Consider the following 27316-nt stretch of genomic DNA (forward strand, 5'->3'; position numbering starts at 1 on the left):
ATTTTCCTGTTAAACACAAAAATAAACAAAAAAAAAAAATACTGAGCATTAAAAGTTGAACACACAAAAGTGAAAAGAAAAAAAAAATAGTAGATAGTATTGGTTCACAAGAAAGCTAAAACAAATGGTGGTTTCCTGCAAACAGGAGAACAAATGGGCAAGGAACACTAAGCCAAAGTCTAAGCTCCAATCAGCTTCAAAAGCTTATAACACGCTCAATATGCACAAAATCCAGTAAACTACTCTCAAGAGCTCAATTGCAGTAAATGTTAACAAGATCCTTGCACTTGAAACCAGCTGCAAAATTTTCCCAATTACAAACCTTCTATGGCAACTGGAAAATTAAGCAAAATGTTACAGAATTGATTTGGAAATCTCGCGAAGCAATTGCTGCTATCACAATTTTCACCCCAAATCGAAGCTCTAATTAACATAAACACTACCGTAACCGAGAATTCAACCACAACGAAGACCTTTCAGAGTTTAATCCTACCGACACGCTCCACCAATTGGGAATTAAATTAAAAGAATAGGGTTTCAAACAATGGGACCAAAAACAAAAAACAAAAATAGAGAGAGATGTGAACATACACTTGCGTCAAGTTTAGCCGTAGAACAACAACGGGAACTTCTCCGACCTCAATTTCTAAAAATAACTTAGGGTTTTCTGAATCCAAGAATTAACGAAACCAGAGAGAGATAAAGTGATGGAAAAGGGCTCAGTGAGCAAAACAGAGGTTCGGGTTTGGGAGGCTCGGGTCCAAAGCAGATGGTTCGGGAGTATTGAAACTCTCTTTTGCAGACAGAAGCTATACACCATGCTAACCCAACTACATGTCAACACGACATCGTATTAGAGTGTAGTTAAATCGCAATCTTCATCAATCAGTATTTTTTTTTCTTTTTTTGTGTCTACAGAAATGTATTATCCCTATCCTTCTTCAGATAACTATGGATTAACTTCGTTTTTATTTTTTCCCCTGTCAACGTTAATGCATTATTAAGTTACTTAGGAGTTAGGAGGTGTATTAAACTTGATATTTTAAATAATTTGTGTAAAATTTACAAATTTTCTATTATTCAATATGGATTTTAAAAAGTCTCTTGAAATTCATTGTTATTAAACTAATGATTTAAAAATCTATCTAAAAATCCACTGTTATTCAAAACAGTTTGTGAATTTAGATTCTAATGATTTTTAGAATTTGAAAGTTCATGTGTTTGTGGAGAATTTGAAAGGATTCTTTTAGTTACAAATACATAAATCTAAATTTCATGTTTTAGGTGGGATTTAAAATTTTTTTACAATAAATCATATCAACTTTCCTAAATCATTACAATCATTTAAAATCTCATAAAAACTCAAATCACTTGCAATATTAGGTGGGATTGTTGGTTCTATGATTTTAATGGATTTAGAAATTCAAACAAAAATCATGTGTTATTCAATCATTGATTTTAAAATAATTATCAAAATTATGTGTTATTGGTTAGATGATTTACAAATACTTTTTAAAATCCCATCTTATTCATTTAATGATTTGGTTTTGGATTTTAAAATCCAAAGATTCAAATCCAAGGATAAAACATGTTATTTCAAAATTCATATGTTTTGATTTCTCTTATTTACAATTCTATATGATTTAGAAATCAGATCTTCAATAACAGTCCTTAGATTGAATACACCAGTTAAATATCCAAGTCTAACGTTTTATTATGGGTTATTATTGGAGAAGTGATTTTTAAATACATATAAAATTGTAAATTATGAAAATCAGAACACATTGATTTTGAAATAACATGTTTTATCTTTGGATTTGAATCTCCATTTTACACTTCTAAATCCATTCAAATCTATTTAAAACGTAAAGTGAATCCAAAAACAAATTAGTAAATGAATAACATGAGATTTTAACAAGTATTTGTAAATCATAGAACTAATAACACAAAATTTTGATAATTATTTTAAATCAATGATTGAATAACACATGATTTTGTTTGGATTTCCAAATTCATTAAAAGCATAGAACCAATGTGGATCTCGGGACCAATGTGGATCTCCTGAAATGTGGCTCTCGGGACCATATGATTGTTCTGATTAGTGAGAGAAGAACTCTTGTTTGCAGAACCTTGGTGTGCAGCTAACCTGTTCATCTCGATGGAAGAGAAGACATTTTGAAGTGCATTTGTCCCACCAACAGACATATCGTACAAGGAAGATTCAAAATGTTGTGCCGTTAAATTCGCTTGCCCATGTTCTGGGTTAATCATGATCCCACTGGATGAACCTTGAACAACTGACGAGACGCCGCGATGCATCCAGTTTGTATTTCCTGTCATGAGTTGTGGCTGCAACCAATTACTATACGCATCCTGAAGAGGAATACCATTCATCAATGGGTGTGATTGGTGGTGGACCATTAAAATCCCACCTAAGACTTGAAACTGCACCGTATTGGTGCGTTCCCACATAAGTCCATTGCAATTTCATTAGATAGTCTGGATATAGTGACCAATGGTAGTAGTATGATATCTTTTTACGGTATATATATGTAAGGTTCATTCATGTATGACTTTTTCTGAAGAGAAAAAAAAAACACACACACACATACTCCATCTAGGTATACTTAACTTGAAATGTACACATACTATATTTACTTATTCTGGTTAAATTCTTTATCACAAAACCTAAAAGTCGAAAACTTGTACTAAACCGAACTAAAAAAACGTATCTCCCATGCCTAGATCCCTCAAACAAATTAGATGTGGCACTTTGCTTGTTTTCCTCGGACGTTGTTACTTACTTGATCCGACAGAAAATGACAATCATTACCATTTTTTATTTACAATAGTGACATTTACTTTACATTTTGATAAATAAAAATCAAATTAAATGCATAAAAGGTAATACAAGAATAGTTTCTGAAAGTTATTTGAACTTCAAAACAATAGCAACATTTCCTCGTCCATAAATATGTGTTCCTCTCTAGTGGTACTGGTACTTATGTCCAACTGTCCATCACTCGTGCCACCTAACCATCTTTTTATACTCAAAATTTCAAATTCACCGAGAGTCTTCGAGTAATTTTTGTCACACTTTTCGTTAAAAACATAAATGAGTACATTAGTTATCAGGATATCAAATCCTGATTGTAATCCTCAAACGTGGCCTTGTATTAACCAAATTAAAAAAACGTACGTGGCCCTCGTAATTTATTCTATAAAGGATAAATTAACATTTAGCCACTATATATATATGATGTACGTAGTTAGTTATCATCGGAACCTCCATCCCGCTTCGAGAATAAAACAACAGCACATAATTAAAGACACTAGTAATAAAGAAAGAATTCTGAAAGAAGTGTAATATACAAAAAAAATTGTCTTCTATCGACCATAACATCTCATGTCATCCAACATTCTAAACCACATATCTTACCTACCATTCACAAATATCCTAGCTACCACCGTTGAATGAAAGAAAATGTCCGGAGTTTCCGAATAATCGGCTAGTACTGAAATAACTGAGTTTCTAAAGGACGCATCATAATAATATATATGTTGTATATCACTTTTTTGTTTGTTTAAATTGTTAAGGTGTTTAATTCTCTAATTTGGTTATAGCATTGTGGTTAGGAGCTTCGCATATTTATAAATGTAAAAAATTTTCTTTATTGTTAGTGAAATAATATTTTTATTTATCATTTATGAACTTTAAAACCCCAAATTTAATTTGAATAAATCATGTAAATTTGTGTTCATTAAAATAAGAAAAATAATGAAAGATACATTTAAAAAGTAAAAGATTTTAACAATTTAAATTAATTAACATTTTTTACATAGAGACATTTGTTAAAATATAGACATTGGTTTAAAAAAACATGTTTCACATAAAGACATTTATAGCTTTAAAAATCATTTTACTATTTTGAAAAACATGCATGGATTTGATTTAAAGAAAAAAACACCCCTCTATATAAAGCTTTCTTTGTTAATCCTCATTTTTCACTTACCATTCAAAGCCAACACACTAGCTATGCCGACTCTCTTCCTGACGGTAGTCCTTGCCACTGTCCTCTTCTGCCTCCTCTTCCTCTTCTCTCGCCGCCGCAACCCCCGCCTCCCACCAGGCCCAAATCCATGGCCTATCATCGGAAACCTCCCTCACATGGGCCCCAAGCCTCATCGAGCTCTAACCGCCATGGTAACCACTTACGGTCCGATACTCCACCTCCGACTAGGTTTCGTGGACGTCGTGGTCGCCGCCTCTAAATCCGTGGCCGAGCAGTTCTTGAAAATCCACGATGCCAACTTCGCTAGCCGGCCACCTAACTCAGGAGCCAAACACATGGCCTACAACTACCAAGATCTTGTCTTTGCGCCTTACGGACAACGATGGCGTATGTTGAGAAAAATTAGTTCTGTTCATCTTTTTTCGGCTAAAGCTCTCGAAGACTTCAAACATGTTCGACAGGTTAAACCATTATAAACGTTATTCTCATTTTCTAACCGCTATAGATGATCACCTATAATTTTGTTATCATGTCGTTTCTATGTTTTTGATTTTCTATATGGCACTAATCAATTTGTGAAAATAAATTGAGAGAAGAATTAAGAATTACTAATGGTGAAAGAGTTAGGAATCCTAACGAAAATACTTACTGATAACACTAACATTGCTACTTTAAGTTAAAGGGTAGTGTCACACGACACGAGTTTCTCAATGTCAGACTACTATACGCTATTTTTAAAAAAACTGCATTTTCATCAAAACATATTGATGAATAATAAGATATGTATGTCAGGATTAAATAGATAGCTTGGGTTAAGTTTATAGATATTGTTTTAAAACCCGGGTCGATTTCAGTAATCCGAAATTCAAAACAAATCGAGATTACTGAATCCATTGGTTTATAGTTCCTAGTTAGATTATTTAGGCTATGAGATGGTTATGTTGGAAAGATCTAACTAGGATTAAAAGAAAAGAAAACATAACAAAACAGAGTAAATCTGAACTGTGCAGGAAGAGGTTGCAACACTGACGCGGGAGCTAGCGCAAGTAGGCACGAAAGCCGTGAATCTAGGCCAGTTGGTGAACATGTGTGTTGTCAACGCACTTGGACGAGAGATGATCGGACGGCGACTGTTCGGCGCCGACGCCGATCACAAAGCCGAAGAGTTTCGATCAATGGTGACCGAAATGATGTCTCTCGCCGGAGTGTTTAACATCGGAGATTTCGTGCCGTCACTCGACTGGTTAGATTTACAAGGCGTCGCTGGTAAAATGAAAAGATTACACAAGAGATTCGACGCTTTTCTATCGTCGATTCTGAAAGAGCACGAGATGAACGGTCAAGATCAAAAGCATACTTCTATGCTTAGCACTTTAATCTCTCTCAAAGGAACTGATTTTGACGGTGATGGTGGAAGCTTAACGGATACTGAGATTAAAGCATTGCTATTGGTTCGTAATCGTATATTAATAATAATTAATTTCTTAAGATGTTGTACAAGTATAGAAATACTGACTTTTTTTTTTTTGTTTGTGATTATTACAGAACATGTTCACAGCTGGAACTGACACGTCAGCAAGTACGGTTGACTGGGCTATAGCTGAACTTATCCGTCACCCGGATATAATGACTAAAGCCCAACAAGAACTTGATTCCGTAGTGGGCCGGGACAGGCTCGTTAGCGAATCAGACATTTCTCAGCTTCCCTACCTTCAGGTAACGGTTCACTCTAACCGGTAATTTGGACTTATTTTTTGGTTTACGAGCAATATTTTATCCGGTTTTGGTTTAAAACAGGCAATTATCAAAGAGAATTTTAGGCTTCACCCACCAACGCCACTCTCGTTACCACACATCGCATCAGAGAGCTGTGAGATCAACGGTTACCATATCCCGAAAGGATCGACTCTGTTAACCAACATATGGGCCATAGCCCGTGACCCTGATCAATGGTCCGACCCGTTATCGTTCAAACCCGAGAGATTTTTACCTGGTGGTGAAAAAGCTGGTGTTGATGTGAAAGGAAGCGATTTCGAGCTAATACCGTTCGGAGCCGGGAGAAGAATCTGCGCTGGTTTAAGTTTAGGGTTACGCACGATTCAGATGCTAACGGCGACACTGGTTCACGGATTTGAATGGGAGTTGGCCGGAGGAGTTACGCCGGAGAAGCTGAATATGGAAGAGAAGTATGGTCTTACTCTGCAAAGAGCTGTTCCTTTGGTGGTGCATCCTAAGCCAAGGTTGGCCCCGAATGTTTATGGACTAGGGTCGGGTTAAAATCTAAGTTTGCTTCTCGCACACAAGACATAGGGCTTGCGCGAAGTTAAAAAGTTTTTAAATGGCCTTAATGTAAGAAAGTGTAACGCCAAATCAAGTAATCAAATACTGCGAATGTAACGACTATAATGTTTGTTACTTTGTTTTGTGAATTAAACAGTAATTGTGTGTTTTTTCTTCACATTAGAGCAAAATAAAACATATTTTTCTTTTTTACAGTACCGCAGTTGTATTAAAATCTTTTCCTTACAATACCACATGCATTAAAAATTCTAGATTTTTTTGGCCAACAAAATCAGATTTTTCCATTATTTCATATATAGGTGGAACACCACCACCTGCAACTCTGCATTTCTGCAACACATGTTACATTATACATTCAGTTGGCGTTTTCCAGTAAGTTATAAATAGTAAAATCTTTGTAGACAATAGAAAATTACTAATAGTAATTTTTTTGTACCATCCTAATTATCTGTGGACATTTCTTACTTTTTTTTTTAATATCAATTTTTTGTACCTCAGTCCTAACTCCTTACTTCTAAATTTTTATAAGCATTCAAAGGGTTTGTTGTAATTTCAGATTTTCAAAAAGATGTACTTACAAGTTCGGGTGTGTTCACACAGAGAGCTACGATAATGGGAAAAGCTGACTCAAGAAGGGGCTATAGAAGAAACAAGAGTCACGGAACAAGTAGTCACTCTCAATCTCCAGTACTGCTTAGCATCGACTCTCTCTCTCTCTCTCTCACTGTCTCTCTTTTCTCTGCGTTCATTTGTGCAACCTATCTCTTTCTTCTTCTCCTCCAAAATTATCATAAGATCTCTCTCTCTCTCAACAAGTTTAACAGTGACATTTGTATATCTGGACTCCATCCATGGCTGCTCTGGTTCTCTATCTCCTCACTCTCCTCATGGCTGGTCATTCTAGTAAGAACAGTCACTCTTCCCTCTTATCCCTTAAAGTGTTTATTTTATGGAACCCAGTTTCAGTCTAAGCCTTTAGGTTCTTGCGCCTTACCATTACTCTCCTCTGTTTTTTTTTTTTGTACTTTGGTAGGTGCCTCATGGTGTGTGTGCAAAACAGGGCTTAGTGACTCAGTGCTACAGAGGACGTTAGACTATGCCTGTGGAAATGGAGCTGATTGTAACCCAACTCACCCAAAAGGGTCTTGCTTCAATCCTGACAATGTTAGAGCTCACTGTAACTATGCTGTTAATAGCTTCTTTCAAAAGAAAGGTCAAGCTTCTGAATCTTGTAACTTCACCGGTACTGCTATTCTTACCATCACTGATCCCAGTAAGTTCCTCAGATCCAAGGTCTTTTGGTAACTAGGCTTACAAGAAATGGTATTAAAGATTAGAGTATACTAGAGATTCAAGTAGAGACTAGATTTGATATATTTTTGACATATTTTCTTTAATGTGTGAACTTTTTTTGTCACAGGCTATACAGGATGTGCATTCCCTTCAAGTGCTAGGTACGGCTCTTTGCTTCAACACATTTACTCTCTTAATGGCTTTATCTAGAAATTGAAGGAGAGCCAAACAAAAAGATACTATCATCTGTATTTAATAATCTACACTTTAATTTAATGGTGGATTAACTGTATTTACTATACTTTAATTGTGGATTAACTAACTTATAATGCCTATTTGTGGGAAAGAAAAAAAGTGGACAAAAAGCTTGATTGGGTCAAAAGTGCACTTTTTTTTATATTAAACTTCTGATCACATCTCCAAAAGTTCAATTGCCTTCTTTGGGATTATAAAGTTTGAACCTATGACTAGTCATTAGTGTATTTGACATGGTTTTATTTTGTTGCTCTAATCTGCTTTGGTCTACACTTTTCTAAAAGAATCCCGACACCTTTTTCGTTCGGAAACCACATTACTGATGAAGAAATATCTTATACTTGATTTTATTTGGAAAATAAATAAATATTAAGTATATATTAAACAAAACAATCAAGGCCTAAATTAAGATAACAAATATTGGATTAGGTTGTTGATTATGAGTATGACTGTTTGTTTTACAGTGGTTCTAGTGGAAGCAGCAGCAGCAGCAGCACTGTGACGCCAGGCAAAAACAGTCCAAAAGGAAGCAGCAGCATCAACACATTTCCCGGTGGAAACAGTCCATACACTGGCACACCAACTACCGGATTATTAGGAGGCAATGTCACTGATGCTACTGGAACCGGTTTTAACCCGGATTACTCAACCGAAAGCTCCGGTTTCACGCTACATAACTCCTACAGCCTTCTCTTTACCAGCTTGTGGTCTGTCTTGATGATGATCTGAAGAAGAATCGCTGTCGTTTTCTTCTGTTCAGCCAAAAAAAAAAAATGTTATTTATGTTATTATTTTGTTGTATCAGAGATGATTATAATCCGAATTTCGGTTCGGTTTTTTTATTTTCCGGTTTAAGAAAACGGTTCTTAATGTAAAACCAAATCTACTATAGATGGTTTGGTATGGATTCTTTATCTTTTTTTTTCAAACGGTTTAAAGTTATGGTTTCGTTCGGATAGGGACAGAGAAGTTAGGACTTAACTAAGAAAACACATTAGGATTCACTGTTGATTAGATTTCCATTTTTGTGATTCGAATTCAACGCTGTGATTAAAGCATCTCAAATATGGTTTTGGTTTGGTTTTGTGTGGTTATGAAAACACTCTGGTTGAATTAGCGTGTTCCATCGGCAGAACATAAAACATTAAATTGATGATTTTGTTAAGAAAACCGCTTCTTCTTTTACTTCAAGACTACCAATCTCTTTCCCCTTTTTTTTTTTGTTTTTTTTTCTCTAATAAATTTCTACCAAATCCATCAAAAAACTCTATTGGAAGATCTTTAAGAAAACGTACAAACTATGGTGAATCTAATTGTAAGATCCTCACGCTCCTTTCATTAAATAACGATTTCAAGATTCATGTTTTTATTTTTTGATTATCGGGTGTTTTGTGTTCTGCTTATTGGCTTTCTTTAGTTTGATCGAGTCTCTATGATTTTGAGTTGTGAAAACCTTAAAGAGTTTCTGATTAATCTTGATTTTTGTGTTGATCAACACTGGGATTAATCTTGATTTATTATCTAAAATACAATTGTTTTTTTTTTTGTTTTCTTGTTCAAGAAGACCACTGCTTAGAATATTTTACAACTGTTTGATTGGCTCATCAAATACTACAAGATTCTAGGGATGATGTTAGATTGAACCCATCGTCTTTATTATGATGTTCTTGTTGAAAATTCCACAGATTCAGAAAAAAATGTTAAGCATGATCAGTCATCGTACTTCGTTATAAGTCAGGATTTAAATCAAAATTTTGATCAATCAAAATTTCTGCTGATTTGTAATTGATACTTTTTTTTTTTGTTACGTAGGAGGAGCCTTGTCAAGTATGTGGAGATGTTGGCGTTAAGGATTACATAATGACTTGTTTCAGTTGCAGAAAAGTCAGAGAGCATATGTATGACAAGTTTCACTCCTTTGTATATTTCTGTTAAGCACTCTTTTACATGATTATTGTGATTATCATTCGATCTTTCTGTTCTGTATCTCTCTGCAGCTACTGCGCAAGAGTCTGTTTGCGATCTGTCCCCCACATTTGGCTATGTGAAGTGTGCAGATCCCCAGCTCCCGTATTACAAATGTCAGATCTTAAATACAGCTCATCTGGTAACGTTAAGGAAGATAATTCTACACCGGTTCTTCAACGTAGTACTTTAGATGGGGGCTCTATAATTCATCAGCCTCTTCATGGACTCATGTTGCTGTCACATTCATGTCCTGATAAAGGTGATTTTATAGTTTATGTTTAGTCCTTCAACTTATCTACACAAGGTGCCTAATTTTTTGTTTTGGCAGCTTCGTTGGTGACCACTGATACATCTCCAACCAAGAAACATCGGCCACAAGTTTTGGCTTTGCCTTCTCCGAAAAAAAAACGTAGGACGCTTCGGCTTGCAGGTGAGAACCACGATTTGTTTATTTGATTCAATTTTCGTTAAAAAATGAGATAATGATATTGTGCTGGTGTGTTTATAATGTGATTTCTTTGGTTTCTTTTTGTATAAGGAGATATTGGAGAAACTAAACGTCAAAGACCTCAAAGCCCACATCCTTGTGTATTTCATCGAATTGATTAAGACATTTTCTCCTGAGCTTCTTTGCTGTAGTTGCTTAAGTGAGTGCATCTGTAACTAAGTTTTTTTTTTCTTGGATCTCAAGTTACTTACAATTAAGCTAGGTAAGATTGGACTTTACTGACATGTGACTTGATCACATTGACATTCCTCATTCTTACTTTATATCTTATTAATAAACTCACTTTTTTGATTTCATCATATTTTATATGTTTAATCCTGAAAATTTGTGTTTGGTTTTAGCATTTACTTTTTGCACATTTAAATTTCGCGGGTTTTAATATTATATGAAATGATAAAACTTAAACTGAATTTTAAATTATCCCGCTGTTTTTATAAGTGACCGTTAGTATTATTATTTCATATATCGCTATAAACACAAAATATGTCAATTTTTTAAAAACCATTACTTATATTTCTCAAATTCCAAAAAATAAATAAAACTTATCATCATTTACCAAATTTTTTAAAAATACATTGTTACTTAATTTTTTTATTTTGTGTCAAATTGTCGATAATTTTACTTTGCTATTGTTTCAATTTATAATGATTTTTTTTGTAACATTTATAGGGTTTTCATCAAAAAAAAAAGAGAGAAAATACTTCCTTATTTATTTGAACTTTTTTGAATATTGTCATTTCTTTTTTTTTATGAGCCTAATTACATCTTTGACTTTAGTTTCTACAAGCACATTATTACCATTTGAGTAAATATGGTGGCACTTTACCTTCATTTTTTTAGATTGTTTAGTTTCATTTTCAAAATATCTTAAATCATCCCATAAAATATCTTAATTATTTTAAGTAATTATATTAATTACAAATTTAATATACATAAATGTATATCCATAGTTTGCCATCCTTCAATAAATAAAGTATGTATTTTTTCCCTTCTAGTCAACAATTTCATTACTTGTTTCAAGACATTTATTGATTAATTGAATGCTAAATCAGTTTTGTAAGAAAGTGACACATATCATAAAACATATTAGCCATTTCACAAAGAATGTCATTAAATATATATATTTTTAATATTTTTACTAGTGTTGTTTTCCATTTTTTAATCTTATTTTTAAGAGAAAATTTCAATTCGGATTACTAATAAGAAAGATAGCTTTATTAGTAGATTACAAGTAATTTAATAATAATTTACATAGTTGTCTTAATTTGTGGGAAACATGTCAAAATGACATTTTTTGTTAAACATAGTAAAAACTAGTTATAGTTGATGTCTAGAACTTGCTCATTATGTTTCACAAAAAGTGTCATTTGGAGAAGTTTTACATAAATTAAAAAATAAATTAAAAATGTAAAATATATATTAAATACACTAGAAAAGTTAGCAATAAAAGTAAAATTTGATTTTTTTAAATATCTTAAAAAAACGACATTTTTGTGAAAGAAAAATAATGCTCTAAAACGACACTTTTTGTTAAAAGAAGAAATATTTTTTATATTGTATTCGGCTCAAAACTATTTATGATACAATGATAGATATGCTATAAACTTTACAAAAAATTCTAGATGTGTAAATACTGTAAGTAGTTGTGGCAGTAGTCACTTGATTTATATAGACAATTCGTACTTGTGCGTAGTTTAGGAATAGAAAATTAGTACTTGACTGGTGAATCTAAGACTTACTGTTTTAAGTTCTATTCAAACTAAATGAGTTAATGTACAACCAAAGTGAATAATAAGAAAGTGAGTTATTAGTAAATTAGTATTTCAAAATTTTGACCAAACTAAGCTGCAAAAATAAGCTTTGTAAAAACCGATTAAGGTATTTGATTAAAATAATGTAACAATTAAACAACAACAAAAAACTATTCATGGTTATCTCAGGGTAAAAGAAAACTATTTATGTTTTTCTAAACCCGATGAGTTGGAAAACCAAATGAACCGATGCAAACCGGATGTCTATGATGACGACATTGATTGACCCCTTTAAGTCTTTAACAAAAAAACAAAAAAAAAGTCGTCAAATTTGTTTTTTTTTTTTTTTGTCTTTTTTTCGTTTCTCTGACATTATTAATTGGGGGAAATTAGAAGAAATTGTAGTAACCCTTGGTGGCTCGTACGGCTTCTTCACTAACTTGCCGGCCTATGAATATATGAAGAATGAAGATCATTTCCTTCCTTTAATCTCTCCTCCACTTTATTCATTGCTGTACTCTCCAAAGCTTCAAATTCGTGTCCTTTTCTTCTTTTTTATTTCTTTGATTACTGCTTCATCACCTCCTCTCTGCTGGAAAGCCCCAAGCTTTTTTTCTGGGTACTTCGGTTTCCTCATAGTATGATGCATTAGGGTTTTTGGGGTTCTGAGGTTTCCTGTCGAAGTTTGCTAATTTGGGTTTGTTCTCTCATATTCTGACATTGGTGCGGTAGCTTTTATGCTTATTTTAGCGTCTTTCTTCGTAACTGAAAGGCTGAGCATTTGATTCCTAAAGCTTGGCGTGAGTTCGTTTGATGATGATGAGGAGTGTTTATGGAGCTGGATTGGAGAGGATCCTCCTTGTACTCTCTTGATTGTTGAGGACAAAGAGAGAAGGAAATGGATCTATGGTTAATCGCAGCTACTGCTGCTACAGGATATATAACCAAACATTTGCAAAATGTATCATCAAAAGGTAAATCGTCTTCTGAAGATTTGAATAATGTGAAGCTAGAATCTCCGAGATGCTTGGCTAGTCAATTGATAAGAGTCAAGAAACCAACAAGTGAAGAAAACTTTGAGGATTGCCTAAATGGGGAAACTTTTGATCTTTCTAAATGTGACAATTTACATGGAGTGGAAGTAGCTTCGAGTAATGAGGAGTATTTTGGAAGTAATGATGAGATTCGTTCAGGTTCTTTTGGGAACAGAGCCTTTCTTAGGAGAAACCAGTGTCGTATCAAGCCTTTTTCTATGGAGGGGAGCGTAATCTCTCGGTTACATAGAGAGAATTTGTCCATGGAGGAATATATGCGTAGCCCGTTTCCATCACCTTGTGGTGGCTCAGTTTTGAGGCCCTTGCTTGTTACCGATTGTAAAAAAGTGATTAGCAACAACACTGGAGATTCTATCAGCCAGCATGTTCCGGAATGCAGGATTCCTCAGCTTAGGAAGTTGGAATCTTCAGTTCTTTATGCTAAGAGGGGAGTTGGAGGTGCCAAGAGCGCTACTAGAAGATCAGATCATGGGATTGGTAAACTTTTTGCTATCTTTTTGGAAATGTAAGATTTGTTTGTACTGACAGAGGAGAGAGACTTTATAGTGTTATTTGTTTTTTTCAGGATCAAAAGATGCAGCGATACTGCTATGCGTTGGGATTTCAATTGGGATAATGTCATCATTTGTAGCAAACCAGACCGAACTAAACAAGGTCAGAGTCGAGTCTAAGCAGACAGACAATTTGGTAAAGGATTTAGAAGATGATCTTAAGACAAAAGACTCATTGACAGTGGAAGATGATTTACACATTGGTGGTGAAAAGACAGCAGATAATTCAGAATCTATAAGTGAAATTGAAGCAGAACTTGAAGCTGAACTTGAAAGGCTGGAGATCAACATAAAATCTTCCAACATTGATACAAAACTCCCAGATATCTTTGAGGTGAGCTTTATACTCTAGCTTTTGCTCTTTTGGCCGATCTTGAATGTTCATTCTGGAAGTTATCCCGCTGCAATAAACAAATATTTGATCTTAAAAGTAGCCATTGTTTAATCATCTATAGAAGTTCATGTTGTTTCCTAATTCTGCAGCTGGAGCCAGCTTTTGAAGAAGACTTTGCAGAGGGTGAGCTGAGAGATGATCAGGTTGAAAGGCAGCGTTTTCATGAAACTGAGTCCAAGCAGGAATGGAGTGGCAATTCAACACCTGAAACAGGAAACTATATAGTCTCACCTCGTGAGTTAAGCTTGCGTCTGCTCGGAGTTATCAATTCACGGTATGAAAGACGGATTAAAGAACTTGAGATTGCCTTACAAGAGAGCGAGAGTAGAGTGGAACAGCTGGTCGTGGAAGCACAGGAAAAGAAGAAACCATTGCCAAGGATTTGGCAAAGCCAAGAAGTGATGAATTACAAGAGAGACGCAAATCTTCCAGTTTCTGGAGAGAAGAATCATAATCCTGGAGAAATACAACCTCTGGTTATGAATCTAGCAGGGGAAGCACTTGATGCATTCAACGAATCTTACGAGGAACTGATGGATATAAACGACTACTCAGAAGAAGATGATTTACAATGTGAGAATGAGCGGCAAGAAGAATCTTCAAGCAAAAGTTCACCTTGGAGCCATAAGGATTACGTAAAGGACTCGTCAAGAACTTCAGAGGATGTGAATTTCTCAAGGCTGCAAGATCTACTTGGTCTGAGCGACGAAGAAGAAGAAGAAGAAGAAGATGAGATGGAGAAGCATCTGATAAAACAGATTGTTGAGAAAACAAAACAAGGGTCTTCTGCTGTGTTAAATGCTCAGAAGATGCTGTTTCTCATGGAACAAACAGAACAGCATCCATAATATAAAAAAAAGAAAGCATTATTACTCAAATTGGTACTTAGTGTGTGTATGTATATATATAGATATGTAAAAGATTGGTACAACTTATCATGTCAGATTCAAACATACTGGAAAAATCGAAGCAAATAATATGTTTTTGTCAAATTCAATGTGTATACAACATATCAAAGCTAAATTGTGACGAAACCAACAAAGTTTTGGGTCGAAACCTTTCTAGCTTCGAGAGAGGATTTGGGACGAGGCGCCAATATAAACCAAAAAACGAGACAAGAAGAGGCGGTGAAGTTTTGAAAACAAGACAAAGTAAGATCGGCGGGAACAATTAACCAAAAACCTAATAGCTCCCGCGCAAAACTTTTTTACTTTACAAAAACACTCTCACTCTTCTTCGTCTTTTCACTAAATTAAAATTTAGGGTATTCGAGAAAGAGAGAGAGAAAGAGAAATGGAGAACACAGCAGTGACACAAGATGGTATCGCGACAGTCTTATCTAATCAATCCCTTGATTCATCTTCGGTTCTTCGACCCCAAATCGTCGTCCAGGTCGTAGATCTTAAGGCCGTTGGCAATCGATATACGTAAGTTTCTTAACCTCCTTTCATATAACAGACCTCTCTAGATCTTGTATGTAATCGATATGGGTTCTTCTGATTTGTTTATAAGATACCTCTTGCCATAAATTAGATTAGGGTTTCAGATCTGGGTTTTGTTAGAGTCTTGCCAAGCCTTGATTTTGAGGGCTCGATGAAGTATCTATGTTGCTTGACATGTGTGATTTTGCCTTTTTATTTTATTTACCCAGGTTTAGTGCTAATGACGGGAAGACGAAGATGAAAGCAATGTTACCAGCGACTTTGACATCTGATATCGTCGCTGGAAAGATTCAGAATCTGGGTCTCATTCGTCTCCTTGATTACACCGTTAATGATATTCCAGGAAAATCAGAAGAAAAGTAATTATGATAAATCTCTTATAGCTTCTTTGATGGTCCAAGATTGTTAAGTAAAGAGAAACTAATCTTTGTCTTCTTTCAGATATATGCTTATAACAAAATGTGAGGCTGTTGCTTCTGCACTAGAATCAGAGATTAAGTCCACGGGTATAGTGTTGAAACCTAAGCAGGAGTTTGTTGCTAGATCAGCTTCACAGATCATCAATGAGCAAAGGGGAAAGTAAGTGAACCTTCTTATGGATTCATATTCTTTGATTTAATTGTTTGTGAATGTTGCTTAACACCAACCTCTGTTGCTTTTTTTCTTGTAGTGCTGCACCAGCTGCAAGAATGGCTATGACCAGGAGGGTTCATCCGCTTGTGTCCTTGAACCCTTATCAAGGGAGTTGGACCATTAAAGTTCGTGTCACAAACAAAGGAGTCATGAGAACTTACAACAATGCTAGAGGAGAAGGATGTGTGTTTAATGTGGAACTAACTGATGAGGAAGTAAGGCTGCTTTGATGAATTCTATGGTTTCTGATTTATTATTGTCTTAGACTTTTATGTGGGTTTATTGATATTCTTCGTTTATGGAAATCCAGGGAACACAGATTCAAGCAACCATGTTTAACGCAGCTGCAAAGAAGTTTTATGACAGATTCGAGATGGGAAAGGTTTACTATATATCTAGGGGATCGCTTAAGCTTGCTAATAAGCAGTTCAAGACGGTTCAGAATGATTATGAGATGACTCTAAATGAGAATTCAGAGGTTGAAGAAGCTAGTAACGAAGAAATGTTTACCCCTGAGATAAAGTTCAACTTTGTGCCCATTGATGAGTTGAGTACATACGTTAATCAGAAAGACCTTATCGGTAAGAGCTGTTTCCCGTATAAAACTCTTCTTGCTGTTAAAATTTGGTTTATGACGATATTTAGTGTCTTCAATATTATTTCATTTCCAGATGTTATTGGTGTTGTTCAAAGTGTATCTCCTACCATGAGCATTAGAAGGAGGAATGACAATGAGATGATCCCAAAGAGGGATATAACTCTAGCTGACGAGACAAAGAAAACAGTTGTGGTGTCCCTTTGGAATGATCTAGCAACTGGCATAGGTCAAGAACTGCTATTCATGGCTGATAATCACCCTGTTATCGCTATTAAGTCTCTCAAAGTTGGAGATTTTCAAGGTAAATTTCGACTTTTATACTATATTGGTACCTTGTTTAACTTGTTGCTGATGTAAACCTTATTTTGCTAGGTGTTTCATTGTCTACGATCAGCAGAAGCAATGTAGTGATAAATCCTGATTCTCCAGAAGCTACCAAGTTGAAATCTTGGTATGATTCTGAAGGTAAAGAGACATCTATGTCTGCCATTGGTTCTGGGATGAGTTCTCCTGCCAATAATGGATCAAGATCCATGTATTCTGACAGAGTTTCTCTTTCTCACATCATTAGCAACCCATCTTTAGGCGAAGAGAAGGTGCTTGAAACACTTTCACATATTTATTTACATATTAAGATCTAAGAGACAGAAAAGTTGAGTTATGTGTCTTGTATGTGTATTGCAGCCTGTATTCTTCAGTACTAGAGCTTACATAAGCTTCATCAAGCCAGATCAAACAATGTGGTACCGTGCTTGCAAGACCTGTAACAAGAAAGTGACTGAAGCAATGGACTCTGGTTATTGGTGTGAAGGTTGTCAGAAAAAGGATCAAGAATGCAGTTTAAGGTAAGATGACAGTGCAATTCAAAAAGTTCCTATTTAAGAACAAACATTAGAACTTGTTTTTCTTCTGTTCCTCTTTAATCATGTTTACTTATTGCATGATCAGGTATATAATGGCGGTGAAAGTCTCTGACTCAACGGGAGAAGCTTGGTTTTCTGCATTCAATGATGAAGCGGAGAAGATTATTGGCTGCACAGCTGATGAACTCGATAAACTAAAATCAGAGGTAAGAAAACTACAACAATTTAAAACCTTTAAGAACACATTCTTGATTATCCAGGTTCTGATGTAAGGTACGATGTTATGTTGGTTTTCTCCAGGAAGGTGAAGTAAATGAGTTTCAGACAAAACTGAAAGAAACTACTTGGTCATCTCATCTCTTCCGGATCAGTGTTTCTCAGCAAGAGTATAACAGTGAGAAGAGGCAGAGGATAACAGTAAGGGGTGTTTCTCCAATTGACTTTGCTGCTGAAACAAGATTATTGCTCCAAGAAATTTCCAAGAACAAGACATCTCCGTAATTCTAACCTCAAGCATGTTTTGTCTGGCTTTTGTTGAACTAAAGAGTCACAAAGTTTGTAAGTTTCTCTGCAGTCGGTTAAATTAGTTCATGTTATAAGAGAATTGACTTTTAAATCTTTGCAAGTGTTGCAACTATCAATTCTGAGAGCTATTTGGAAAAAGTGGAAGCAATTTATTATAATATTGAAGAACATGAAAAGTTCCAAGGGTTCTACAAAATTTTGCTAGCTTAAGAATTCAAATAAAAGAACAAATCCAAGTGGGAGTCGTCACTATTGCTGTGGCAAAGGAGTCCTCAATTCCTGGTAATTGTGTAGACTTCCGGTGAAATCAGTGAACAAACCATCAACACCGATCTTATTGAGCCAATAATCATACTCTTGATATGCGTCTTGATTAAAATCTAAATGCAGAAACTGGTTCTCATTACGGTATGTGTATGGATGTACCTAGCAAAAACATTATTCAGCGTGAAGGTTAATGCAAGATGATAGCCAGAGACAGAACTTTAAGTCCTACACACATACCTGAAGATTACGCGAATGCGCTCTTGCAACTAAATCTGTTGGCGTCATGAGACGGTTGTTGTTCACAGGCACAATTGTGTCTTTCCATGGACCAATCCCAATTACATATGGTTTAATGTAATCTAAATATGCGTCTGATGTAATCTCCGCGTATGTCTGCATTCACATTCATTTATCTTATTATAAAGCCATTCTGATTGATTTGAAAACAAAATTAGGAGGAAGAATGTAAATAAGTAAAAGACCTTATTGGTGTCTTCTGTTAGAATAGTGACATCGTCGATCAAGAACAATTTTGGTGAGTCAGTCATGCTTGAAATGTAAACAAGCGAAGTTGCTGCAAAAGACTGAATAAATATTGGCTGCTTTAACCAATCTTGAGACATATATGAGCCTTTGTATCCATATTTCTCCAGAGTTTCCACAAATTTATCCTCAAACTTTTTACCATCCGCCCATTTCACCTGCAGAAGTTTCCAACAACCATATAACAACCTCTCCATTTAGTGACTAAAAGTTGAAAGCTAAGATTATGGTTTGCTTACTTGCTGATTCATGAAAACCGGATTTTTGATCTCTGGATATATCCCAACTACTCTAGGTGCATCCAGTGCTATCGAAATATACTCGTCGAAGGTAATAATCGGAAATTTACCTGAGATACCAAATAACTCGTTTAGAATTCATTATGCAACAGTACATCTCAAAATGTGTAACACCATAAAAGATTTTACCATTGTACTGTTGATCCCTGAAAGGATACCTCTGCTTTGCACCAAGTGTTTTCAGTTCTTTGAGAGTGAAATCAACTGTTATTGGGCATGTTCAGTCTCATTGTTAAAATTTGAAATAATTAACCCTGAAAAATTGTATTATTACCAAAGAGATGTTACTGGAGTTACCAGTGAAGAAGCCGGTCATGTTCATTCCTTGGACTTCATAAGTTCTCTTACGGTCAGCAAACTCCTTATGGTCTGCAACATCGGTTGTATCATCGAGATTAACATCGTGATGACATATCAGAACACCGTCTTTTGATGATAAAATATCTGTTTCTATGAAATCTGCACCCTCCTCAATGGCCCTCTGCAATCAAAAACAACCTTCTGAAACCGGGACAAAAGTAGTGTAAAGGTAGAAACTTTTGTATAGAGATCCAGTACCATATATGCAGGAGCAGTTTCTTCAGGGAACTCTCCGTTTGATCCTCTGTGTGCAAGATTATAAGGACGAGAAGTCTGAAGCGGTTTCTTGGTTGCATGTTTTGCTTCACTTGGGAGACGATACAATGGCCTTGAGGCACAATCAGCAACCAACAACGACAGTAAAAGAAACGGTAGAAGATCTGCAAAACATAATAAAAATTGCTTAAACGAAGAATCAAATTTGTAAATCTTTAGACATAGAAACAATCCTAGTTTAGCTACAAAAGCCAAGAACTCTTATCATATTGGAGATTTGACACTTACAGTTGAAGCCCATGACTGAATAGAGCTGAAAATTCCTCCAACTACCAAACCTGCATGCATCCAAAGTCTAAACATTATATAGATAGACCAGCTTATCTCCAAGGTGTAAAAGATTTTGCCAAAAAAATCGCAACAACCCAATCAGCATAAGTAGGAATATTCCACTGAGATATCAGATAGAAGGCAAGTAAACTCTTGTTTTCGATTGCAGCATATCCTTGTTTGAAAGAATAATTTTATTCAGAGAGTTTTTAGAGTAAGTGGAGATCATACATAAGACAGATATGATAAACATAATTCGGTGATAAAAAGATGCAGAACATAAGGTAAGTCGAGAACAATGCAATGATCTCTGTTCTCGCTTTCTGATCCTTTGTTAACTACGTATGTGCCTGCTTGGATCCTATCGCATGTCAGAGATCTGACAAGCCAAATTTGTAAAAAAAAACCTCTATGGTTGAATGAAATAGTCGATGATAATATTGCAATTCAGAAGTTGTTTGTATATATGGAAAAAATAAACTCTTTAGCATATAATATAGAATCCCAGACAGAGAAAACACAAGACACAAATCTTGAATCTTATCACATAGATGAAATCAGTAACGAAGTACACCAATTCTAGAGTAGAAATATAAGAGCTGACAAATTGATAAAACTAGAGAGAGAGAGAGAGAGAAGCTCCTCTCCATTCTTCTCAAATTCCTCCCATGAGATCACCATAGTTACGCATCAGGAAGACTCCTCCTGCAAACATCCCAAGTGCTCTCAGAAGTTTCTGCACCCAAAAAAAAAAAAGAAAAAATTCATATGAGGATTCTGATACAAACATGGACTTGTGAGATTGATAAACCCTAAATCTCTTACCCAAATTCTGATACGAACACAAAATTTTATATAAAAGACACAGAGATATAAAGATCAGCTCACAACAACTAATTTGGCATCTCGAAACATACTAAAGAATCAAACTTTTAGTCTCAATTGAATCATTTTTGGAAACCCTAAACCGACAATCAAACATCGTTTCAATCGAAACTGCTTGATCTAGTTCCGAAACATACAAGAGAAATCGACTGCGATTGCTCAATCGAGACCTAAAAGAAGACAAGGTAAGGGGAGATAAGTTGTTTACCATGTTAACGGCCCATTTTTGTTCGTCGTGAACCTCAGAGTGCCAGAAAGCTTTAAGCTTGTCGAATGATACAACATTGTTCGCCATTGTTGCTGCTACCAAAAAAAAAAAAAAAAAATCGAAACTTGTTTGATCGTCTGGGGTCTCTCGGAGACAAAGCTAGGGCTTTTAATAAACGGAGGTCGATTTGGGATCGGGAAATTTTTAGTCGGTCACTTACTTCCAATTCTATTAAGAAGGGTTTAGGGTTCGGTAAATTACGAAACTAACCTTTACTAATACTACTAAAAATACTAACCGGTTAAAAACGGAGTGATTTGGATTGATTTCAACCGGAGAAGAGTTAACCAACGAGAAAAAGACACGTGTACAACACAATCTTCAAAGCTCGTGTGATCTACAAGGCTCTCTTCTTGGTGGTGGTTCGGTTCCTCCATTGAAACAAAATAGCTTCGACAAGAGAGTTTTTAGAAAATGGCAGCTAAATTAATCTGTTCGTCTTTAACAGTGCATTCAATGGCGAACAAGAAGCCTTCACCTTCTACAACAAGAACCATATCCTCAAAGAAGGTAAACGTAACACACAATTCAGAATTGATTTGATCCCTCTTCTTTTTATAATATCTTCCCAAATCTAATTGATTTTTTGTATGTTTATGTTTTTTTGGCTGTGAAAAGAGTACAACGACTCAACAGGTGAAACTACTGACAAGAGTTGAGCAGCTCAAGCTTCTGACCAAAGCAGAGAAAGCCGGGCTATTGTCTTTAGCAGAGAAGTCAGGTTTCTCTCTGTCGACCATCGAGCGTCTTGGATTGCTTACCAAAGCCGAGGAGTTCGGCGTTTTGTCTGCCGCCACTAACCCTGAAACGCCTGGGACGCTATTCACTTTGAGCCTTGGTTTGCTCCTTCTTGGACCCGTTTGTGCCTATATTGTTCCTGAAGATTACACTTGGGAAGTGGTGGTTCAGGTTCTTGTGGCTTTGGTCTCTGTTCTTGGTGGCTCTGCTGCTTTCGCTGCTTCTGGTTTTGTCTCCAATTTGCAGAAATCTGATTAGCATTGGTGTTTTGATAAACCGGTTGGGTTTTTTTGTTTATCAAATTGACTCGTGTAGCAAGAGACTTTTTATGCGTTTAAGATGAACACTTTATGATGGGGATTCTCATGTATTTGAACTCAATTCTGTCTTTTCTATGTAAATGGTTTCATATATAGAAATCCAAGAGAAACCTTTTGAATTTAGCTGGTGTAGTGTGTGTAACTTATAAAAACTCATAAGCTAACCGCCTAACCCTAGTGGCGTGGTGGTAGTTAAACTTGGTGGACATGCGGTAAACCCATCAGATGTTTTGAAGAAGTTAAAAAAGCATGCATGTGCCCATATGTTCAAAGGGTTGTCAACATTTGTTTCATAGAAAGCTACTAACATGTTTTTTTTTAACCATGAACAAGTTTTACGGATGGATTGGTTTATGTCATATGTGAAAACAGAGCATTTGTAGATTGCCAATAAGATGTGAACAAAACACAGCCCACTAGAGGGAGGACTGCACCATCCAATAAGTGTTTCAACTTTTTCACCATGCTTACTGGATGGATTATCTGGAACTGGAAGCTAACATCTTAATCTCAAACACAAAACGAAATAATATATTTTATTCTTAAAACGCTATAAGAAGGAGAGAAATATGGACTCAATACAAAACAGAACATCACTAGAAAGTTTCTTTTCCATTTTCCATGATGAGAATTCAGAGTGTTTCCATTTCCACAATCCTTAAAGAAAAATGAAACCAAATGCACTAAAGCAGAGAGCCTAGTAGCTTACTAATAGGAGGAGGATTGAGGTGGAATGTAGTAAGGCGCGGGGTAAGTTATAAATATACGATCCTTCTCCTTATTCTTGAGGTTAAATGTTCCGCGTTCGTTGTTCTCTATGTAATATATGGTATTTCTGCAGTGGCCAGACGAGCTGGCCTTGAGACAAAATGCTTCAGACTTGGACAGGAAAATACAGAGATCTCCAATGTCTTCGGTGTATGTAGCTTTTCCCATTTCGTTTAGCTTGAACACCATTGTATGCCTCGTTTCCATTCTCCTCTCCATTTCCATGTTTCTCTCTATGAACGTCTTTACCATAAACATTTCTCCAGTGGGTCGCGACTCCACCAAGTGTTCCGTCGTGCAACACGAATCTAGGATTTGCAACTCTGACTGAAAGAACTCAGGAAGAGTTGTAAAGAAGCTCAAAGACAATATCTTAGGTTTGTGCATATGCTGTCCAAGATCCCAGGATCCCGTGTGTGCGCCTCCAGAACCCAGCATGGAGAACATCTTGTCTCTCCTTGAATACATGACTCTGGAGGAGAAGAATTCAGGTTCTTCGATTCTGATGTTGACCCACTCCGAGCTGTCTTTTCGAGCAGGCCTACATAAGCTGAGCTGAGGTCCCAAGAACTTGACGGCCACGATGCAGTCATCGTCTTCAGGAGAAGAGGAGGACATGGCCACGTTGGTTACAAATTGTGTTTGGCAATGAGGCAGAGTTACGAGAGGAGGTAGTGAGATTCGCTTCGGGTCAGAATCCGAAGCAATTGGGTTGAGATCATCCTGGAGACGCACAACGCCGTCTCTCAAAGTAGCCACCCAGCCATGAGATGCTCCTATCGTTCCCGTTGCTTTCACCAAATCCATTGGCACCTTCTTTTCCAAAACCTTGATTCCATAAGAAGAAGATTCATCATGACTGTAATCGCCAATGACGAGTTTACCGACATCCCCATCTCTGGAAGTAGATCCACAATGTTCGGCCCCGACAATGTGACAGAGAGGGGTCTCCGACAAGAATCGAACACCACAGAGGTAGTGTCTCTGCAGAGTGCAGAGTAATCAGACATGAGCAGACGCAGAACAAGAAAGCAATACGGAACAATTCACGAAGAGAAGAGAAGAGAAGCTTACATTTACGAGCAGAAGTGGTTGCCCCTAACACAAAGCCTGGAGAGAAGCAGAGATCTCATAGTGGCGATAGAAGATACAAATTAAACCCCAGCTGATATAACATAAAAGCTGGTAATATATAGTGCCCTCCAGTAAATAACGAAAAATATTGAAAAATATTTTTTTTTTCAATATCATTAGTTAATAGATTAGACCCAAGAAAATAAATAAATAAATGAGCCAAGAAACGAGAACGACACAGGAGTTATTTTTTTTTACCAAAAAAAATAATGAAAAATATTTTCCTTGCCCACCAAGTTTTGGAAAGTTACACTCACCTTTCTTACAATAACTCCTGTGTCTTCTCGTTTCTTGGTTCATTTATTTATTTATTTTCTTGAGTCCAATCTATTAACTAATGATACAAAAAAAAAAAAATAAGCCTACAAAATCATCTATGATATTATATGATGTTGGGCTAGTGTAAGATTTAATTTGCCTATTATTAATGATGGCGTAAGGACTGAGTAATGCTAATGCAAATGCCACATGATTTCCAAACAAAGCAATTGTATAAACAACTCTTTGTTTGATTGTCTGGTTTGTTAAAAAAGATTATTCGAACCCATGACCATGTATTACCGATGGGCAATTGTCATAAATACCACTAAATTGGTTTTTTATTACAAAAAAATTATAATTTAGTTTTTTTTTTCAAAAATACCACTAATTTTTTTTTTTTCAAAAATACCACATAACTGAATTAAAGTTCTAATACTAAAAACTAATTCCTAAATTATAAATACTAAACCCTACCCCTATAAATTATACCCTAAAGCTAAATGTGTCAACCCAAACCTAAAAAAAAAAATTACATCCTTAAAAATTATTTTTTTTGTGTTTGTGGTAATTTTAGAAAAAAAACTTTAGTGGTATTTTTGAAAAAAAAACTAAAATATGGTATTTTTAGAAAAAAACCTTTTTAGTAGTATTTAAAAGAATTTCTCATTACCAATTGCTACAAATTTTTCTACAACTACAACCACTACGGCTTTGAGATTTTAAGGTTTTAAGATTATGAAAGATGTGTGATCAATGCAAACACACATCACCTTACCCAAAAAAAAAAATGCAAACACACATCAACAAAAAACAAAAAAAAACATCTATATAAAATGTGGAGCTTTATTTGTTGTTTAAAAAGAAAAAATTCCTTGTAATTAATTCTTCAAAATGTGGTTAAATTAGGTGATTAAAGAATCTAGATTTAATTTATGTTTAAATTGATTTTCAACATATCATCACGCTAAATTGAAACTTTTGTTAGAGAGAAACCGGTTTGTGTGATATATTTAGAATGAGACTATAGAAAAGGATAACGTCAAAAAAAAAATTATGGTTGTGAATATAAATAAATAATTTATATCAGATTCCTGCGATGTAGCGTAGTATGAATAAAGGGGAAAAATGCCATTTTATACCTGTACAATTTTCAAAGTGTCAATTTTTACCTGCACAAACTCAAACTCATAGTGCCAATTTATATCCGTGCTCAAACAAAATTTAAATTTCATACTCTAATAGTTAAAATAGTGCGGATTTCAAAATCTAAATTAACAGATGCTGACTCATATGCCAGGTATGTAATGAATGGCAGCGTCTTCAATAAAACGGTGTCGTTTTGATTTTAAAATTTAAAAATATTTTGTAACATCAAATGCCATTTTCAGTTGATCCACAGTCATATTCGAAACAAGTAGAAACGTTTATGTTTATAAACCTAAAGATGTACGAAGCTTGTCTTCACACCATGACTCATGATATTAAGATTTTCTTGATCTGTTCTGTAAATCAAACTTTTGACCGTTGATTCATATCGATGCCAAGTGCATATTTATGGGCGTTTGCCGAGGATTATGGGGCTCACAACTAGCTCAGAGAATCTCATATCACCACATTTTTCATGAAGTTGTTCAAGGTAAGGAATAAGAGATTCTCAAATCTCACGAGTAGAAGAAACTCAATTCCAATAATTTGAAAAAGAAACGAAAGACAAAGATTTGGATTTAACTGAAATCAAAACAAAAACGATTGTTGAGATTTAGAAACCTAATCGAAACAAACCCGATTGGAGAAGATGAAGGGACTGAAGAAGATGAAGAGAATATATTGAGAAAAACCAAAGCTTTAGGGTTTATAAATAAAATCGTTTCTATTTGTAACAAATATGACTCCAGATCAGTTGGTACTGCAATTGTACTAAGATGCTTATGTTTCTCATGTTCGAGTCCCCAGTGTGATAAATTATTTTTTAAATTAAAATTAAACGACGTCAGTTTAGTTGAGACGATGTCATCTCCTAAATATGTGGCATATGAGTAAGCATAAGTTAATTTAGATTTTGAAATAGCCATCATTTTATTTATTTGGGTACGAAATTTAAATTTTGTTTGAGTACATGTATAAATTAGCACTTTAAATTTGTACCCGTACAAATTGACAGTTTGGAAATTGTACGGGTATAGAATGGCCCTTGAAGAAAGAGTCTTATTCCACAGATTCAAACTCTCATGTAAGAAAATCTAAATGAAATTAAAGTTATATGACTCCCGGTCCGGTATGCAAGGAAATCGAAATGGAAACAAATTAAAAATTGAACCGAACCGTACGTACCGTACCGGTTAGAAAACAATTTGTTTAGTCGTCACTTTCACTATCATCAGTTATCAAATTCCCAGTCCCAGCTCCTCCCGATTCCCAGATTCTCGGTAGAGAAGATGGGTTTGACGGCCACCAAACTCCAATCCGATCACAAAGATGGAACCTGCTGATAGAAGTTCCTTGAGAAACCCTTATCACTCATTACGTGGATTGAGAGAGATGAGGTGATAGAGTTCAATCTTTCTTAGGCTGGTCAGAGTAATAGGCAGGGGTCAATCTTGGATGATGAGACTGTGTCTTCGATTGCAGGGTACTTGCTTAAAAATTCTTCCAATTCGATCGGTTCTTAGAGTTTGATGGTTGGATTCATGGCCTTCGAATGAAGTAAGTGAGAGTGACTCTGTTTTTTTTTTTTTTTTTTTTTTTTTTTTTTTTTTTTTTTTTTTTTTTTTTTTTTT

At 35.4% G+C, this 27316-nt stretch overlaps 9 protein-coding genes across 9 annotated transcripts; 6 read left to right on the plus strand and 3 right to left on the minus strand.

Moving 5' to 3' along the window:
• On the plus strand, window positions 3989–6471 carry LOC104734816 (flavonoid 3'-monooxygenase). Its single transcript, XM_010454468.1, has 4 exons — window positions 3989–4474; window positions 5024–5464; window positions 5559–5729; window positions 5811–6471. Exons 1-4 carry the CDS (start codon window positions 4037–4039, stop codon window positions 6288–6290), a joined length of 1530 nt encoding a protein of 509 aa, XP_010452770.1. The 5' UTR covers window positions 3989–4036; the 3' UTR covers window positions 6291–6471.
• Window positions 6865–8804, plus strand: LOC104734817 (PLASMODESMATA CALLOSE-BINDING PROTEIN 2). Its single transcript, XM_010454469.2, has 4 exons — window positions 6865–7217; window positions 7348–7587; window positions 7735–7768; window positions 8327–8804. The coding sequence occupies exons 1-4, from the start codon at window positions 7166–7168 to the stop codon at window positions 8589–8591; spliced, it is 591 nt and encodes a 196-aa protein (XP_010452771.1). The 5' UTR covers window positions 6865–7165; the 3' UTR covers window positions 8592–8804.
• LOC104734818 lies at window positions 9070–10553 on the plus strand. The gene is made up of 5 exons (XM_010454470.2): window positions 9070–9177; window positions 9675–9760; window positions 9860–10089; window positions 10159–10260; window positions 10372–10553. Exons 1-5 carry the CDS (start codon window positions 9163–9165, stop codon window positions 10437–10439), a joined length of 501 nt encoding a protein of 166 aa, XP_010452772.1. The 5' UTR covers window positions 9070–9162; the 3' UTR covers window positions 10440–10553.
• LOC104734819 lies at window positions 12488–15086 on the plus strand. Its single transcript, XM_010454471.2, has 3 exons — window positions 12488–13621; window positions 13710–14029; window positions 14179–15086. The coding sequence occupies exons 1-3, from the start codon at window positions 12988–12990 to the stop codon at window positions 14935–14937; spliced, it is 1713 nt and encodes a 570-aa protein (XP_010452773.1). The 5' UTR covers window positions 12488–12987; the 3' UTR covers window positions 14938–15086.
• Window positions 15339–18330, plus strand: LOC104734822 (replication protein A 70 kDa DNA-binding subunit B-like). Its single transcript, XM_010454474.2, has 10 exons — window positions 15339–15516; window positions 15741–15890; window positions 15973–16110; window positions 16202–16379; window positions 16475–16745; window positions 16836–17063; window positions 17135–17358; window positions 17447–17607; window positions 17711–17831; window positions 17926–18330. The coding sequence occupies exons 1-10, from the start codon at window positions 15383–15385 to the stop codon at window positions 18124–18126; spliced, it is 1806 nt and encodes a 601-aa protein (XP_010452776.1). The 5' UTR covers window positions 15339–15382; the 3' UTR covers window positions 18127–18330.
• Window positions 18277–20525, minus strand: LOC104734821 (glycerophosphodiester phosphodiesterase GDPD6-like). Its single transcript, XM_019235060.1, has 8 exons — window positions 20124–20525; window positions 19818–19999; window positions 19557–19740; window positions 19389–19463; window positions 19200–19309; window positions 18900–19118; window positions 18655–18810; window positions 18277–18576 (listed from the first exon to the last, which is right to left on the minus strand). Exons 1-8 carry the CDS (start codon window positions 20134–20136, stop codon window positions 18400–18402), a joined length of 1116 nt encoding a protein of 371 aa, XP_019090605.1. The 5' UTR covers window positions 20137–20525; the 3' UTR covers window positions 18277–18399.
• LOC109128501 (mitochondrial import receptor subunit TOM5 homolog) lies at window positions 20633–21353 on the minus strand (the record flags this gene model as incomplete). Its single annotated transcript, XM_019235062.1, is given in 2 exon segments — window positions 20633–20901; window positions 21259–21353. Coding segments are annotated over 2 exon segments (168 nt in total). The 3' UTR covers window positions 20633–20820.
• Window positions 21666–22499, plus strand: LOC104734820. Its single transcript, XM_010454472.1, has 2 exons — window positions 21666–21828; window positions 21937–22499. The coding sequence occupies exons 1-2, from the start codon at window positions 21733–21735 to the stop codon at window positions 22312–22314; spliced, it is 474 nt and encodes a 157-aa protein (XP_010452774.1). The 5' UTR covers window positions 21666–21732; the 3' UTR covers window positions 22315–22499.
• On the minus strand, window positions 22896–24298 carry LOC104737884. The gene is made up of 2 exons (XM_019235061.1): window positions 24219–24298; window positions 22896–24128 (listed from the first exon to the last, which is right to left on the minus strand). Exon 2 carries the CDS (start codon window positions 23949–23951, stop codon window positions 23085–23087), a length of 867 nt encoding a protein of 288 aa, XP_019090606.1. The 5' UTR covers window positions 23952–24128; window positions 24219–24298; the 3' UTR covers window positions 22896–23084.

This window comes from Camelina sativa, chromosome 13, assembly GCF_000633955.1.
Source record: "Camelina sativa cultivar DH55 chromosome 13, Cs, whole genome shotgun sequence".
In the NCBI taxonomy this organism is placed as follows: Eukaryota; Viridiplantae; Streptophyta; class Magnoliopsida; order Brassicales; family Brassicaceae; genus Camelina; species Camelina sativa.